The 16,153-nt window shown below is 46.2% G+C and overlaps 1 protein-coding gene and 1 non-coding gene across 2 annotated transcripts in view; one reads left to right on the top strand and one right to left on the bottom strand.

The window, feature by feature from the left end:
• LONP1 (lon peptidase 1, mitochondrial) overlaps nucleotides 1–16,153 on the bottom strand; it is a 54,023-nt gene that overhangs the window by 5,715 nt on the left and 32,155 nt on the right. The window contains exons 13-16 of the mRNA XM_070747938.1: nucleotides 15,133–15,249; nucleotides 11,098–11,238; nucleotides 10,826–10,991; nucleotides 7,896–8,104 (exon numbers count right to left, since the gene is read on the bottom strand). Of these exons, the coding sequence (XP_070604039.1) occupies nucleotides 7,896–8,104; nucleotides 10,826–10,991; nucleotides 11,098–11,238; nucleotides 15,133–15,249 (633 nt within the window). The remainder of the gene's footprint in view (nucleotides 1–7,895; nucleotides 8,105–10,825; nucleotides 10,992–11,097; nucleotides 11,239–15,132; nucleotides 15,250–16,153) is intronic.
• LOC139158246 (U2 spliceosomal RNA) lies at nucleotides 725–915 on the top strand. The gene has a single exon (XR_011557643.1). It is a non-coding gene; the product is annotated as a U2 spliceosomal RNA (small nuclear RNA).

The raw sequence follows: 16,153 nt of genomic DNA, 5'->3' as shown, positions 1-16,153 counted from the left end.
GATGGGGGGGAGGGGGGCAATCTGGCAGGAATGGATTATTATAGAAAATAAATAAAACTGTCACCTTTGTTCAGAATATCTGTGCATTCTGTGATCAAATCAAATGAGATATGCACCAAAAACAAATTCCTTGTATGTCCAATCACACATGGCCAACAAAGAATTCTCTTCAATATGTATTGTGTATTAGACAAAATAAATAAATAAAAATAAAATAAAAATAAATAAATTCTCTTCTAAAAACCCCCCAACAACTTGAAGAGACAGCAAGTGGAATTTCTTACTGCAACTAAGTATTTTGGAACAGACTTGTGCAACCCAACGTGTACAGGAAATGTCATTGTGCTCCTAAAAGCACATGGAAATCTTTAACAGTGGAGAAAAAAACTCCTGCTGCGACCTCTAGTGATAGGGAGAGGAATAACTACTATGCAAAACATCCTGGAAGAAATGGGCAGGCTTATGCAGATTTCAAACCAATCACAGTCAGAATCCTCATATAGACGTTCAAGAAGTGAAAAGTTTTCAAAATTCCTGACAATATTTTTATAACAGGCAGCTACTTTCTTGGGACAATGAACGTAAGAATATATTTGTGAGTATGATAAGATTACAAGCAATATCTACTATAAAAACGGTGAAAGGCTCAGTGCCTTGAGTTTGCTCACTGTTACCAGAAAGTTGGTCGGAAAAGGTGGACTCCTGCTTCAACCCCCACTAGTGTATCGCTTCTCGGCCTTTTGGCTAAGATCAAGTGTAGTATCTGTTCTTATCAGTTTAATATCTGATATGTTCTCTATTTGAGAACTATATATTAAATGGATTTTTAGAACAGGGAGATGGACCCAGGGCTTGCTCTATCCACTCCAAGCATCAGCCTGGTATTGCAGTGCCTCCAGGAATGGTGCACCTCCCACTGGGGAGGAATATCACTGGTCAAAAAATAGAATTCAATTGCTTTGGTTTACTAGGTGTTTATATACCAGGCGCAGTTTATACCAAGGGGTGGCTTGCAGTCCTGCTAGGCTAACAATGCAGTTTAGAAATGTTAACTTAATGGCATTTAATGGTCTTCTGCTGCACAAATCCTAGCCACCAAATTAGGTCCAGAGTGGGCCTTCTCTGCCTGGTCCGTCAACTCTGGAACCAAACGCCCCCTCCCCAGATCAGAACTGCCCCCACCCCCTCACCTTTTAAAATTGTGTTTTTAAATATTGGATTTGTACAATGTTATTATTGTTGTGAGCTGCCCCGAGTTCTTGGAAAGGGCCGACATACAAATCTAATAAATTATAATAATTATTAATAATAATAATAATAATAATAATAATAATTATTATTATTATTATTATTATTATTATTATTATTATTTAATATAAATTTACTGGGTTGTTTTACATAGAACCAGGTAGGTCAGTACAGTGATCCCTCGCTACTTCGTGGTTCCCTTTCATGGACTGCGTGCACCGCAGGTTTTTATAAAATATTAATGGAAAAAATATACCGCGGGTTTTTTGCGGAACTCGATCTGAGACTCTACTTGCCTAAATGAGACTGTAAACAACACCCGATTGGTTGATGGGTGGAGAAGTGATCAACCAGAGAGTGCTGCTTTTTATCCCAGAGTCTGATTGTATTTTATCTTAGGTTGGATATATGTTTATCCCAGGCAGGTTTAAATTCAGTCACTGAGGATTTACCAACCACGTCTGCTGGAAGTTTGTTCCAAGCATCTACTACTCTTTCAGTAAAATAATATTTTCTCATGTTGCTTTTGATCTTTCCCCCAACTACCTTCAGATTGTGTCCCCTTGTTCTTGTGTTCACTTTCCTATTAAAAACACTTCCCTCCTGGACCTTATTTAACCCTTTTAACATATTTAAATGTTTCGATCATGCCCCCCCCCTTTTCCTTCTGTCCTCCAGACTATACAGATTGAGTTCATTAAGTCTTTCCTGATACGTTTTATACTTAAGACCTTCCACCATTTTTGTAGCCCGTCTTTGGACCCATTCAATTTTGTCAATATCTTTTTGTAGGTGAGGTCTCCAGAACTGAACACAGTATTCCAAATGGGGTCTCACCAGCGCTCTATATAGCGAGATCACAATCTCCCTCTTCCTGCTTGTTAAAAGGTTCAGTGGGGCTATTTAAGACTGGAGTTGCAATGTGTAAATAAACAAAATGTATTAATAACTTCATTACTGAGAAAAGCATTAAGGAAACAAGTTTTCATCCAGAACCAAATGCCAGGCCCTAAAGACAAACCTATCGCTAGGATGGCAGGGTGGCGCAGTGGTTAGAGTGCATCACTGCAGGCTACTTCAGCTAACTGCTAGCTGTAGTTCAGCAGTTCAAATCTCATGCCCGGTTCAAGGTGGACTCAGCCTTCCATCCTTCCCAGGTGAGTAAAATGGGAGCCCAGATTGTTGGGGGCAACAGGCTCATTCTGTAAACTGCATACAGAGGGTTGTAAAAGCACTAGGAAGGGTATTTACATAAGTCCAAATACTATTGCTATTGATATGAAACTTCAGACTCTATTCAGGAAACAGGTGCATCCCGAGCTCATGAGATAAAAGTCTATAAATAGGCAGAAACATGATTGAAAGTGAACTAGTAGTTTTGTGTGATTTCAGTCATAAAACCTGAAACTAGGTTTAGGCACAAAAAAAAAAAGCACCTAGTTCCTTTTTTAGGATCAAAGCCAGCTTGATGACTCTGAATTTATTTATTTATAGAAACATAGAAGACTGACGGCAGAAAAAGACCACATGGTCCATCTAGTCTGCCCTTATACTATTTTTGTATTTTATCTTAGGATGGATATATGTTTATCCCGGGCATGTTTAAATTCAGCTACTGTGGATTTACCAACCACGTCTGCTGGAAGTTTGTTCCAAGCATCTACTACTCTTTCAGTAAAATAATATTTTCTCATGTTGCTTTTGATCTTTCCCCCAACTAACTTCCGATTATGTCCCCTTGTTCTTGTGTTCACTTTCCTATTAAAAACACTTCCCTCCTGGACCTTATTTAACCCTTTAATATATTTAAATGTTTCGATCATGTCCCCCCTTTTCTTTCTGTCCTCCAGACTATACAGATTTATTTATATACTTATTAGATTTCTATGCCGTCCCTCTCCAACGACTCAGGGCGGCTCACGCCATATAAAATACACAGTACGCAATATCTTAAATCCAATGAACTAATTAAAAATCTTTTTTAAAAAACCCCAGAAACCAAAAAAAAGAGACAATCATTCCATTCACTCCACGCTAGTCCTCCTTCTCTCTCAGATTAGATTTAGATTAGATTTATTGGATTTATATGCCGCCCGTCTCCGCAGACTCGGGGCAGCTCAGAACAATGGCAGAAACAGTACATAGTGACAAATCTAATATTTACCAATCTAATTACAGCTTTAGGTTTAAAAATTCATAAAAGCAACCCCAAAATATATAAAAACAAGCACACAATCAATCATACACCAAAACAACATGGGCAAGGGGGAGATGTTTCAATTCCCCCATGCCTGACGGCAGAGGTGGGTTTTGAGGAGTTTACGAAAGGCAAGGAGGGTGGGGGCAATCCTAATCTCAGGGGGGAGCTGGTTCCAGAGGGTCGGGGCCGCCACAGAGAAGGCTCTTCCCCTGGGTCCCGCCAGACGACATTGTTTAGTCGACGGGACCCGGAGAAGGCCAACTCTGTGGGACCTAACCGGTCGCTGGGATTCATACGGTAGAAGGCGGTCCCGGAGGCGGTCTCTCAACTCTAGCAAAGAGCAGAAAACAGCAAACCACTTCTGAAAATGTGCCAAGGAAACCAGCATTGGCCAACAGATAATAACTGGGGGTCAAGGCGAGAGGTGGCCGTTGGGGGTTCGCAGGGGTTCGGGAGAACCTCTAGCTAAGATTCTGTGCAGTTTGGAGAATCCCCAAATCCTATGCATTCCCTCTCAGGAGTCTCCACATGGTCTGTTTTGGATGCCAGGTAAGTGCAGGGCGCAGGCAGAAGCTCATGGAGGTGAAAAACTGGCCCCTACCAAGAGTTCAGGAGCCTGGGGAGGCCGTTTTTGCACTCCCGGGGGCTCAAGGAAAGCCTCCAGAGCCCTGGAAGGACAAAAACGCCCTTCCTCAGTGCAGGAGGCCAACTAGATTATGCACACCCAGCAACCAGGAAGAGAAGTCCTTGCTAAAGGTTTTGAAGCCCACCCCCCTGGTCAAGACTGACTTGAAGATAGCAATAGCATTTAGACCAGGGGTCGGGAACCTATGGCTCGCGAGCCAGATATGGCTCTTTTGATGGCCGTATCTGGCTCGCAGACACGGTGCCCGCCAAAAACTCCCCAACTCCGATTGAGACAAACTCTGCCTCTGCGGCCCGCACCTTCTTCCCACCCCCATGAGGAAAGAAGGCAGGGAGGCCGGCAGGGAGGCAGGGAGCCCCGATGGCAGCCGCGGAAGGAGGAATGACCATGGGGTTGGCTCAGCCCTCTGGAAGCCAAGCCGCGCTGCTGGGGAAGCGGAATTGGGGAAGCCAGGAGAGGGCTGAGCCCGGCCGGCTTCTCCGCCAGCCTTGTGTCCCCCCGAGGATTGCAAGGGCAAGAGAGCCGCGCCTTTCGGCTTCCGGAAGTGCTGGGCCGGGGGTTCGGGGGGGGCCATGAACGCCGCCCGGAGCCAATGGCTTCTTTTGGGCTTACTCGAATTCCTGCTCCTGGTAAGCGCGCGCGGGTGGCCGGGTGGGAAGGGCGAGGCACGAGGGGGAGGCAAGTGGAGAAGCGGGGAGAGAGAGAAGTGGACCAAAAGAAAGAAAAGGGAAAGAGAGGGAGGGAAAGAGAAATGGAGAGGAAGGAAGGAGGGAGGGAGGGGAGGGAGGGAGAGAAGGAAGGAAGGAAGAGAAAGGAGGGTAGAAAGAGAGGGAGAGAGAGAGGAGAGAGAAAGGAAGAGGAGAGATAGAAAGGAAGAGAGAGAAAGAAAGAGGGATAGAAAGAGAGAGAGAGAGAGTGAGAGATGCTCAGTGAGCCTTTCTTTGAAGTTGCCTTTCTTTCTTTCTTTCTTTCTTTCTCTCTTTCTCTTTCTCTCTGGCTCTTTCATTCTTTTTTCTTTCTCTTGCTTTCTTTCTTTCTCTTGCTTTCTCTCCTTCCTTCCCTCCTTCCATTTCTTTCATCCCCACTCTCTATTTTTATTTCTCTTTCATTCTTTCTTTCTCTCTTTCTTTCTTTCTTGCTCTTTTTCTTTCTCTCTTTTACCTTCCCTTCCTCTATTTCTTCTTTTCTTTCTCCTTCCCACCTTCTTCCCTCCCTCCCTTCAGCCCTTCCTCTCTTACTCTCCCCTTTCATAAGTTTCCTTGCTTCCTTCCTCTGTTCCTGTCCCTTCCCCCTTTCTTTCTTTCTTTCTTTCCTTCCTTCCCTCCCTCCATTTCTTGCTTTCCTTCTCCACTCCTTCTTCTCTTACTCTCCCCTTTCACACCTTTCCTTGCTTCCTTTGCACCCTTCCTCTGTTCCTGTCCCTTCCCTCTTTCCTTCCTTCCTTCCCACCCTCCGTCCATTCATTCACCCATTCCTCTCTTGATCGCCCCTTTTACCATTCCTTCCTTCCTTCCTTCCGATGTGGGCCCGGGCCGGCAGAGTAGTTTGCTTTTGCACCCCGTCTCGAGCTCCCTTGGTGCCAACCCGGCCCTCCCCACTTCAGAGAGAAGGGGGAGAAAGAGAGAGAGAGAAAGAGAAAGAGAGAGATAAAAAGAGAAAGATAGAGGGAGGGAGAGAAAGAGATAGAAAGAGACAAAGAGAGGGGGAGAGAAAGAGAGAGAGAGAGAGAGAGAGAAAGGGAGATAAAAGAGAAAAAAGAGAGAGAGATAAAAAGAGGAAGAGAAAGAGAGAGGGGGAGGGAGAGAAAGAGAAAGAAAGAGAGAAGGGGAGAGAGGGAGAGAAAGAGGTAGAGAAAGTGAAAGAGAGAGGGAGGGAGAGAAAGAGATAGAAAGAGAAAGAGAGAGGTTGGGAGAGAGAAAAAAGAGAGAAAGAGATATAAAGAGAAAGAGAGAGAAAGGGAGAGAAAAAGAGAAAAAGAGAGAGAAAGGGAGAGAAAAAGAGAAAAAGAAAGAAAAGTAGAGAGAGAAAGAGAGACAAAAAGAGAAAGAGAGGGAGAGAAAGAGAGAGAGAGAGATAGAAAAGCAGGTGGGGGGGCACACCTATTTTGCCAGCCCTCGGATGGGCCATAGGGATCCAGTGTATGTGGAGGGAGAGGTCCCCAGCTTTTGTTCTGCAGAGGGGAAGCCAAAGCCAGTCATGCGCAGGAAAAAGAAGCCAGACTGCTGGACTGATGTCATGCATCGCAAGCTCACAATGTAAGTTATTTATTTAATTTTTTTACTGCTAATTACCATTGTTTCAGTCCAGTTGTGGCTTTATACAGCAGGGAGGAGCATTCCTTGCTGTACTAAGTGAACATTGGAGCGATTGATCTGTCAATGGCCCTTTAAACATATTGTACGGCTCTCGCGGAATTATATTTCAAAATATGTGGCGTTTACGGCTCTCTTAGCCAAAAAGGTTCCTGACCCCTGATTTAGACTTATATACCGCTTCACAGCCCTCTCTAAGCGGTTTATAGAGAGTCAGCTTATTGCCCCCAACAATCTGGGTCCTCATTTTACCGACCTTGGAAGGATGGAAGGCTGAGTCAACTTTGAGCCTACTGAGATTCGATCTGCCAAATTGCTGGCAGCCGGTGATCAGTAGAAGTCGCTTGCAATACTACTGCACTCTAACCACTGCACCACTGAGGCTCTATAGATAACTGCCCACCCCCCCAAAAAAAGTTGTCTAAATGTGCATAGTCTAAAACAGTGTTTCCCAACCTTGGCAACTATTCACAAGAGCCTACAAAACTTTTGCCAGACCCATCCTAGACTACTGCTCATCTGTCTGGAACCCATTCCACATCTCAGACATCAACACCCTTGAAAACGTCCAAAGATAATTCACCAGAAGAGCCCTTCACTCCTCCACTCGAAACAGAATATCCTACGAAAATAGACTAACAATCCTGGGCCTAGAAAGCCTAGAACTACAGTGCCTAAAACACGATTTGAGTATTGCCCACAAGATCATATGCTGCAACGTCCTACCGGTCAATGACTACTTCAGCTTCAACCGCAACAACACAAGAGCACGCAACAGATTCAAACTTAATACGAACCGCTCCAAACTTGACTTTAAAAAATATGACTTCAACAATCGAGTTATCGAAGCGTGGAACTCATTACCGGACTCAATAGTGTCAACTCCTAACCCCCAACACTTCTCCCTTAGACTCTCCACGATTGACCTCTCCAGGTTCCTAAGAGGCCAGAAAGGGGCGTACATAAGTGCACTGGTGTGCCTTTCGTCCCCTGTCCAATTGTCTTTCCTTTCCTTCACCTATCTTATATATTCTCTTCCTTTCATGTATCCTCTCCTCTAAGTTCACTTTCACCCTCTTTTATATTATCACATGTCTATTTTTCTTCCTATGTATTTGTATATTGGACAAATGAATGAATAAAATAAACTTGAAGACATCTAGACTTCAACTCCCAGAATTCCCCAGCCAGCATTCGCTGGCTGGGGAATTCTGGGAGTTGAAGTCCAGATCTCTTCAAGTAGCCAAGGTTGGGAAACACTGGTCTAAACTGCCCAGTGTAGGAAAGAGAGGAAACAAAGAACTTGCTCAGTATAAACACACCCTGATAGTTGTGCAGTTGGGAATGGAGCTGAGTGTTAGCGCCATCGTATGGAAGCAGAGGCTTTGGCCTGCCACTCAGCACTATCAGGATCAACCAGAAATTCCATTTCACTATGAAATACACGTCATAAAATACACATATAAGAAAGAACAGAAAGATCGAATACCTCTGGCACATGGAGGTGGATGTGGGAGGTCGTCAGGAAGTCATTGGTGGGCAACTTCTCCATCAGAAAAGCCCGGGCAAACGTGTAGGCAATTTTGGCACTCTCCTTCATGACGTCCCCCAGCTGACCTGTCAACTCAAGAGTCCCATCTTTGCTTTCGGTATCTTTGGGACGCCGGAGGGTGGTCTCTATGAACAAGGTTGAGCCGCCTGTGGAGAAAAGACAAACCAAGCGTGAACTCCATTCTCGACTCAACTCTGACCTTAGTAAGCAAACTGTTCTTGGGTTTTAATTCAATTCACTAGCTTCATAGAAACATAGAAGATTGACGGCAGAAAAAGACCTCATGGTCCATCTAGTCTGCCCTTATACTATTTCCTGTATTTTATCTTAGATGGATATATGTTTATTCCAGGCAGAACTGTGTTCAGTTCTGGAGACCTCACCTACAAAAAGATATTGACAAAATTGAACGGGTCCAAAGACGGGCTACAAGAATGGTGGAAGGTCTTAAGTATAAAACGTATCAGGAAAGACTTAATGAACTCAATCTGTATAGTCTGGAGGACAGAAGGAAAAGGAGGACATGATCGAAACATTTAAATATGTTAAAGGGTTAAATAAGGTCCAGGAGGGAAGTGTTTTTAAAAAGAAAGTGAACACAAGAACAAGAGGACACAATCTGAAGTTAGTTGGTTGGTAAATCCACAGTAACTGAATTTAAACACGTCTGGGATAAACATAGATCCATCCTATGATAAAATACAGAAAATAGTATAAGGGCAGACTAGATGGACTATGAGGTCTTTTTCTGCTGTTCTATGTTTCTATGTTTAAATTCAGTTACTGTGGATTTACCAACCACGTCTGCTGGAAGTTTGTTCCAAGGATCTACTACTCTTTCAGTAAAATAATATTTTCTCATGTTGCTTCTGATCTTTCCCCCAACTAATCTCAGATTGTGTCCTTGTTCTTGTGTCCACTTTCCTATTAAAAACACTTCCCTCCTGAACCTTATTCAACCCTTTAACATATTTAAATGTTTCGATCATGTCTCCCCTTTTCCTTCTGTCCTCCAGACTATACAGATTGAGTTCATTAAGTCTTTCCTGATACGTTTTATGCTTAAGGCCTTCCACCATTCTTGTAGCCCATCTTTGGACCTGTTCAATTTTGTCAATATCTTTTTGAAGGTGAGGTCTCCAGAACTGAACACAGTATTCCAAATGTGGTCTCACCAGCGCTCTATATAGCGGGATCACAATCTCCCTCTTCCTGCTTGTTTTACCTCTAGCTATGCAGCCAAGCATCCTACTTGCTTTCCCTACCACCCTACGACACTGCTCACCCATTTTGAGACTGTCAGAAATCACTACTCCTAAATCCTTTTCTTCTGAAGTTTTTGCTAACACAGAACTGCCAATACAATACAGTGATACCTTGTCTTACAAACGCCTCGTCATACAAACTTTTCGAGATACAAACCCGGGGTTTAAGATTTTTTTGTCTCTTCTTACAAACTATTTTCACCTTACAAACCCACCGCCGCCGCTGGGATGCCCTGCCTCTGGACTTCCATTGCCAGCGAAGAACCCGTTTTTGCACTGCTGGAATTCCCCTGAGGCTCCCCTCCATGAGAAACCCCACCTCCAGACTTCCGTGATTTTGTGATGCTGCAGGGGAATCCCAGGAGGGGAATCCCAGCAGCGCAAAAACGGGTGCTTTGCTGGCAATGGAAGTCCGGAGGTGGGGCATCCCAGCGGTGGTGGATTTGTAAGGTGAAAATAGTTTGTAAGAAGAGGTGGGGTTTCAAGGACTTCGGTGTTTTTGCGATGCTGCGATTTCACTGATGCTCCCTTTGCTGGGAAACCCCACATCCGGACTTCCGTTGTCAGCGGAGCACTCGTTTTTGCGATGCTGGGATTCCCCTGCTGGGATTCCCCTGCAGCATCGCAAAAACACAGAAGTCTGGAGGTGGGGTTTCCCATGGAGGGGAGCCTTAGGAAAATCCCAGCAGCGCAAAAACGGGCGGGCACTTCACCTGCAAAAGGGGTTAATTTTGGGCTTGCACGCATTAATCACTTTTCCATTGATTCCTATGGGAAACATTGTTTCATCTTACAAACTTTTCACCTTGAGAACCTCGTCCCGGAACCAATTAAGTTTGTAAGACAAGGTATCACTGTACTCAGATTGAGGATTCCTTTTCCCCAAATGCATTATTTTACATTTGGAAACATTAAACTGCAGTTTCCATTGCTTTGACCATTTATCTAGTAAAGCTAAATCATTTACCATATTACAGACGCCTCCAGGAATATCAACCCTATTGCACACTTTAGAGTCATTGGCAAATAGGCAAACCTTCCCTACCAAACCTTCCCCTATGTCACTCACAAACACATTAAAAAGAATAGGACCCAGAACAGACCCTTGTGGCACACTGCTTATAACCTGTCTCTGCTCAGAATACTCGCCATTAACAATAACTCTCTGATGTCTATGCTTCAGCCAGCTGCAAATCCATTGAACTATCCAGGGATTAAGACCAATCTTCACTAATTTATCTATCAGCTCTTTATGTGGAACCGTATCAAAGGCTTTGCTGAAGTCCAGATAGGCAATATCCACAGCACCACCTTCATCCAACACCTTTGTGACATAGTCATCTTTTGTCTTGCAATCAAAACAAATGGAAACTTGATTTATAATGTATCCCCGAGGGCATGATCTAACAAATCAAAACTAAGACATTGAAAAGAAGCAACGAACGGGTAATGTTTGGGAAAGGGGGGTGGTTCATCTACCAGGAAGTTCTTCAAACAGGCCTCAAGCCAAGGGCTACCTATACCAGCGATGGCGAACATGAGCCTTCGATCGAGACCATCTCAGCCCGTGCTGAGATTTGAACCATCCGACGGCGTCCTCACCCATCGCTGTCCAGGCGAGGCCCATCACCACCCCAGGAGGAGTCACGTCGTACATCCGATCAACAGTGAAAATGGGCCTCCCAACAAAGTCCTGGAGGTTTTCGGGCGTGACGTCAACTTTCTCCTTTTCCCCGCTGACAATCTTGTAGGCGGATTTCCGAAGCACCTGAGTGTTGCGTGAGGGGAGAAAGAGGGGCGGATGAAGCCCGTGAGAAAACACGCAGATGGTAGTCTCGGTGCCCCTCCCGTCAAAAGAGATACGACCACCTCACCTTCTCTATTTGTTTCTGGAGGTTCCTCACGCCGCTCTCCCTGCAGTATTGCTTAATGAGGACTGTCAGCACATCCTGCGTGATGCTGGTCTTGTTTTCGTCCAACCCACAAAGTACGCGAGCTTGTGGAACCAAATATCTCTGGCAGGAAAGAAGAAGACAGACCCTAAGGCTGTGATGGCGAACCTGTCTAACATCTTTGGAAAGGCCAGGAGAGTGGAGGCAGTGCTAATCTCTGGAGGGAACTGATTCCAAAAGGCTGGAGCCACCACAGAGAAGGCCCTTCCCCTAGGCCAGTGTTTTCCAACCAGTGTGCCATGGCACACTAGTGTGCCGCGAGACATGGTCAGGTGTGCCGCGAAGCTCAGAGAGAAAGAAAGCAAGAGAGAAAGCAAGAGAGAGAGAGAAAGAAAGCAAGAGAGAGAGCGAGAGAGAGAGAAAGAGAACAAGAGAGAGAAAGAAAGCGAGAGAGAAAGAGAACAAGAGAAAGAAAGAGAGAAAGAGAGACAAAAAAAGCAAGAGAGGAAGGGAAGGAGAGAGAGAGAAAGACATAGAGGGAGGGAGGGAGGGAGAGAGAGAGAGAGAGAAAGAGAGCAAAAAAGAGAGGAAGGAAGAGAAAGAAAGAGGGATGGAGAGAGAAAGAAAGAGGAAGAGAAAGAGGGAGGGAGAAAGAAATAGAGCGAAGGGGAGGAAGAGAGAGAATTTTTTTGTCCAAACTTTTTTAGCCCCCCCCCCCCTCAATGTACCCCAGGTTTCCTAAATGTAAAAAATGTGCCGCGGCTGAAAAAAGGTTGAAAATCACTGCCCTAGGCCCCGCCAGCTGGCATTGTCTGGCTGATGGGACGTAGAGAAGGCCAACTCTGTGGGACCTGACCGCCCACTGAGACACATGAGGCAAGAGACAGTCCTGTAGGTAATCTGGTCCTAAGCCATCTAGAGCTTTATAGGTAACAACCAACACTGCAGCTCACGCGCAGCTTCAAAATCTACCTAAATAGGATGGCAGACCGCCAGGGCAAGTGGGCAGTCCCACCCACAGGTCGCTACTACCCCCGGTCCGAAGCGGCTGAATACCGCCTATGTTCTGGGTCCTTATTTTATCGACTTCAGAAGGCTGGAAGGCTGAGTCAACCTTGAGCCCGTTAGGATCGAACGCCAGGCTGTGGGCAGAGGTAGCCTGCAATACTGCACTTTGGCATTTAGATTTATATACCGCTTCACAGTGCTGTATAGCCTTCTCTAAGCAGTTTACAGTCAGCCTATTGTCTCCAAAAATATGGGTCCTCATTTTACCGACCTTGGAAGGATGGAAGGCTGAGTCAACCTTGAGCCGATGGTGAGATTTGATCTGCCAAACTGCTGGCAGCTGGTGATCAGCAGAAGTAGCTTGCAGTACTGCACTCTAATCTCTGCACCACCGAGGCTCAGTGTCCTACTCAGTGTGCAAGTTTCAACAAACCCACTTCAAACTAATTTACGGATCATCCTTCTACCTCTCGATTTTTATGTATGTATATTTTATTTATTTATCTATCTATCTGTCTATCTGTCTGTCTGTCTGTTTGATTTTTTATACCGCCCAATCCCAAAGGACTCATCCTTTATCTGATGTAGTTGGGAATATCTCCCATCCAGATTATCTCAGGGACTGCCTTCTGCTGCACGAATCCCAGTGACCAGTTAGGTCCCACAGTGGGCCTTCTCCGGGTCCCGTCAACTAAACAATGTCGTTTGGCGGGACCCAGGGGAAGAGCCTTCTCTGTGGCAGCCCCGGACCTCTGGAACAAACTCCCCCCAGAGATTAGAATTGCCCCCACCCTCCTCACCTTTTGTAAGCTTCTTAAAACCCACCTCTGCCGTCAGGCATGGGGGAACTGAGATACTCTTTCCCCTAGGCCTTTACAATTTACGCATGGCATGTTTGTTTGTAAGTTTGGTTTTATAATAAGGGTTTTTTTTAGTTGTTTTAATATTGGATTTACATGCTGTTTTTTATCACTGTTGTTAGCCGCCCCGAGTCTACGGAGAGGGGCGGCGTACAAATCCAATAAATAAATAAATAAAATCTGATGTAGCTGGGAATATCTCCCATCCTTTATCTGATGTAGTTAGGATATTCTTAATAATACAGAATAGAGCAAAATATCAACATACAGTATATTAGATTAGATTAGATTAGATTTATTGGATTTATATGCCGCCCCTCTCCGCAAACTCAGGGCGGCTCACAACAATGGTAAAAACAATACATAATAACAAATCCAATTCCCACCAATCCAATTACAATTTTAAGCTAAAAAATTCATAAAAAACAACCCCAGAATATTAAAAAACAAGCACACAATCAATCTAACACCAAAACAACATGGGCAAGGGGGAGATGTTTCAGTTCCCCCATGCCTGACGGCAGAGGTGGGTTTTAAGGAGTTTGCGAAAGGCAAGGAGGGTGGGGGCAATCCTGATCTCAGGGGGGAGCTGGTTCCAGAGGGTCGGAGCTGCCACAGAGAAGGCTCTTCCCCTGGGTCCCGCGAGACGACATTGTTTAGTCCAGCGTTTCCCAACCGGTGTGCCGCGGCACACTAGTGTGCCGCGAGACACCGTCAGGTGTGCCGCGGCGCTCCTAGGAAGCTCCAGCTGGGCGGGGCGCTGCCGGTGCTGGACCGCCGTATCCGGCGTTCTCCTGCTGGGCCCCAAAGAAAGAAGGCGGGAAAAAGGAGGCAGGGGCAGGGAGGTGCGGCAGTAGGAGTAAAGGGAGCCGCGGCTGCCCCTGCCTCCCCACGGTGACTCCGGCCAAACGCGCCCCTGGCTTCTCCGCCCTGCCCCATTGCCCGCCCGATCCGCCCACTCTCCTCCGCCGCCGCCGCCACCTCCTGCCTTGGGGCGCGATCCGCCCCCTCTCCTCCGCCGCCGCCTCCTGCGTTGGGGCGAGCAATCCGGGAGTCCGGGACTGTGTGGCTTTGCGCCATGAAGAGAAAACGGCCGACTTTTCCCTGCTGCCGTTTTCTCTTCATGGCGCAAAGCCACACAGTCCCGGACTCCCGGATCGCTCGCTTCTCCGGTCAGCAAAGCCATCTGCCCAGGAAAGCGCCACGCTGGCCGGAGAAGCAAGCGATCCGGGAGTCCGGGACTGTGTGGCTTTGCGCCATGAAGAGAAAATGGCAGCAGGGAAAAGTCGGCCGGGCTAACGGGAGGCGGCGCGAGGCCGGGCGCTGGGGACGTCTGGGAGGGCGAGGAGGCTGATGGCTGCTGCGCACTCCACTCTCTCTCCGGCTCTCTCTCGCTCTTTCTTTTTCTCTCTGTTGCTGGCGTGGTGAACGAGAGAGAAAGAGAGAGAGAGAAAAAGGAGGGGAGAGAGAATGAGAGAGAAAGAGAGGGAAAGAAAGCAAGAGAGAGAGAGAAAGAAAGGGGGGAAGGAGGGAGAGGGAAAGACATAGAGGGAGGGAAGGAGGGAGAGAGAAAGAGCAAAAAAGAGAGGAAGAAAGAAAGAAAGAGGGATGGAGAGAAAGAAGGGAAGGAAGGAAGAGAGAGAAAGAGGGAGGGAGAATTAGAGTGAAATGGAGGAAGAGATATTTTTTTTGTCCAAACTTTTCTTTAGCCCCCCCCCCCGCCCCCCCGTTCAGTGTTCCCCAGAATTTTGAAAACATGAATAATGTGCCGCGGCTCAAAAAAGGTTGGGAAACACTGGTTTAGTCGACGGGACCCGGAGAAGGCCAACTCTGTGGGACCGAACCGGTCGCTGGGATTCGTGCGGCAGAAGGCGGTCCCGAAAGTATTCTGGTCCGGTGCCATAAAGGGCTTTATAGGTCATAACCAACACTTTGAATTGTGACCGGAAACTGATCGGCAACCAATGCAGACTGCGGAGTGTTGGAGTGATATGGGCATACTTAGAGAAGCCCATAATTGCTCTCGCAGCTGCATTCTGCACGATATTAACCATGTTTACAATTGACAAGACTGTACCAGGTTTCTACATCTATCAGAAAGAGACGCAGCAGGTTAAAAACTCGCCTAAAACCAAGCTGGCGGTATTACCTCTGCTATTGCTAGTTTCTCTTGGGCGACGTATCCTGAAATGTTGATCATCTCCATCCTGTCTCGCAGAGGCTCCGGGATCGTTTCCGTCACATTGGCTGTGCAAATGAAAAGGACCTGGGTGGAAGGGAAAGGAAAGAAGATCTGCATCTGTGTGTGTGTGGGGGAGTCTTCTGGTTCAGGCCACAAATCTTTGCGAAGGATTTCTGCAAGGAATATAAATCCTTCCATTCCCCAACCATCCAGTCGGAAGTGAAGAATCTTCTTGCATGAGGAGCGAAATGTCTTCAAAGAAAAACCACAAAGTCCAGTTAGGTCCCACAGAGTGGGCCTTCTCCGGGTCCCGTCAACTAAACAATGTTGTTTGGCGGGACCCAGGGGAAGAGCCTTCTCTGTGGCAGCCCCGGCCCTCTTGAAAAAGCACCTTTGGGACAACCATGACCAGGCTGAGATTGAGAATCTCCACAGACTTTCTGCTCCAGGGTTTTAGGCATTATATAGCTAACAAGAAGGCTGTGCACATACAAGAAAGGCATTTTTTAAAAAATATTTTTTTTAATTGATTTTAAAATATAGAATATAAAACACCACACAACATAAAACAAGTGCTCAGTGATTGGTGCCCACCACCAGACAAATATTCACACCCCTCCACCAAAATGGGAGCGTTTCTTATATATACCATTTTTACAGTGATACCTTGTATTACAAACTTAATTGATGAGGTTCTTAAGGTGAAAAGTTTGTAAGACGAAACAATGCTTCCCATAGGAATCAAGGGAAAAGTGATTAATGCGTGCAAGCCCAAAATTCACCCCTTTTGCCAGCCGAAGCACCCGTTTTTGCACTGCTGGGATTCCCCTGTGGCTCCCCTCCATGGGAAACCCCACCTCCGGATTTCCGTTGCAGGCGAAGCGCCCATTTTTGCACTGCTGGGATTCCCCTGCAGCATCACAAAAACACGGAAGTCTGGAGGTGGGGTTTCCCATGGAGGGGAGCCTCAGTGAAATCGCAGCATCGC

Source organism: Erythrolamprus reginae, chromosome 1 (genome assembly GCF_031021105.1).
Source record: "Erythrolamprus reginae isolate rEryReg1 chromosome 1, rEryReg1.hap1, whole genome shotgun sequence".
In the NCBI taxonomy this organism is placed as follows: Eukaryota; Metazoa; Chordata; class Lepidosauria; order Squamata; family Dipsadidae; genus Erythrolamprus; species Erythrolamprus reginae.
This window is presented reverse-complemented; position numbering and strand designations above follow the sequence as displayed.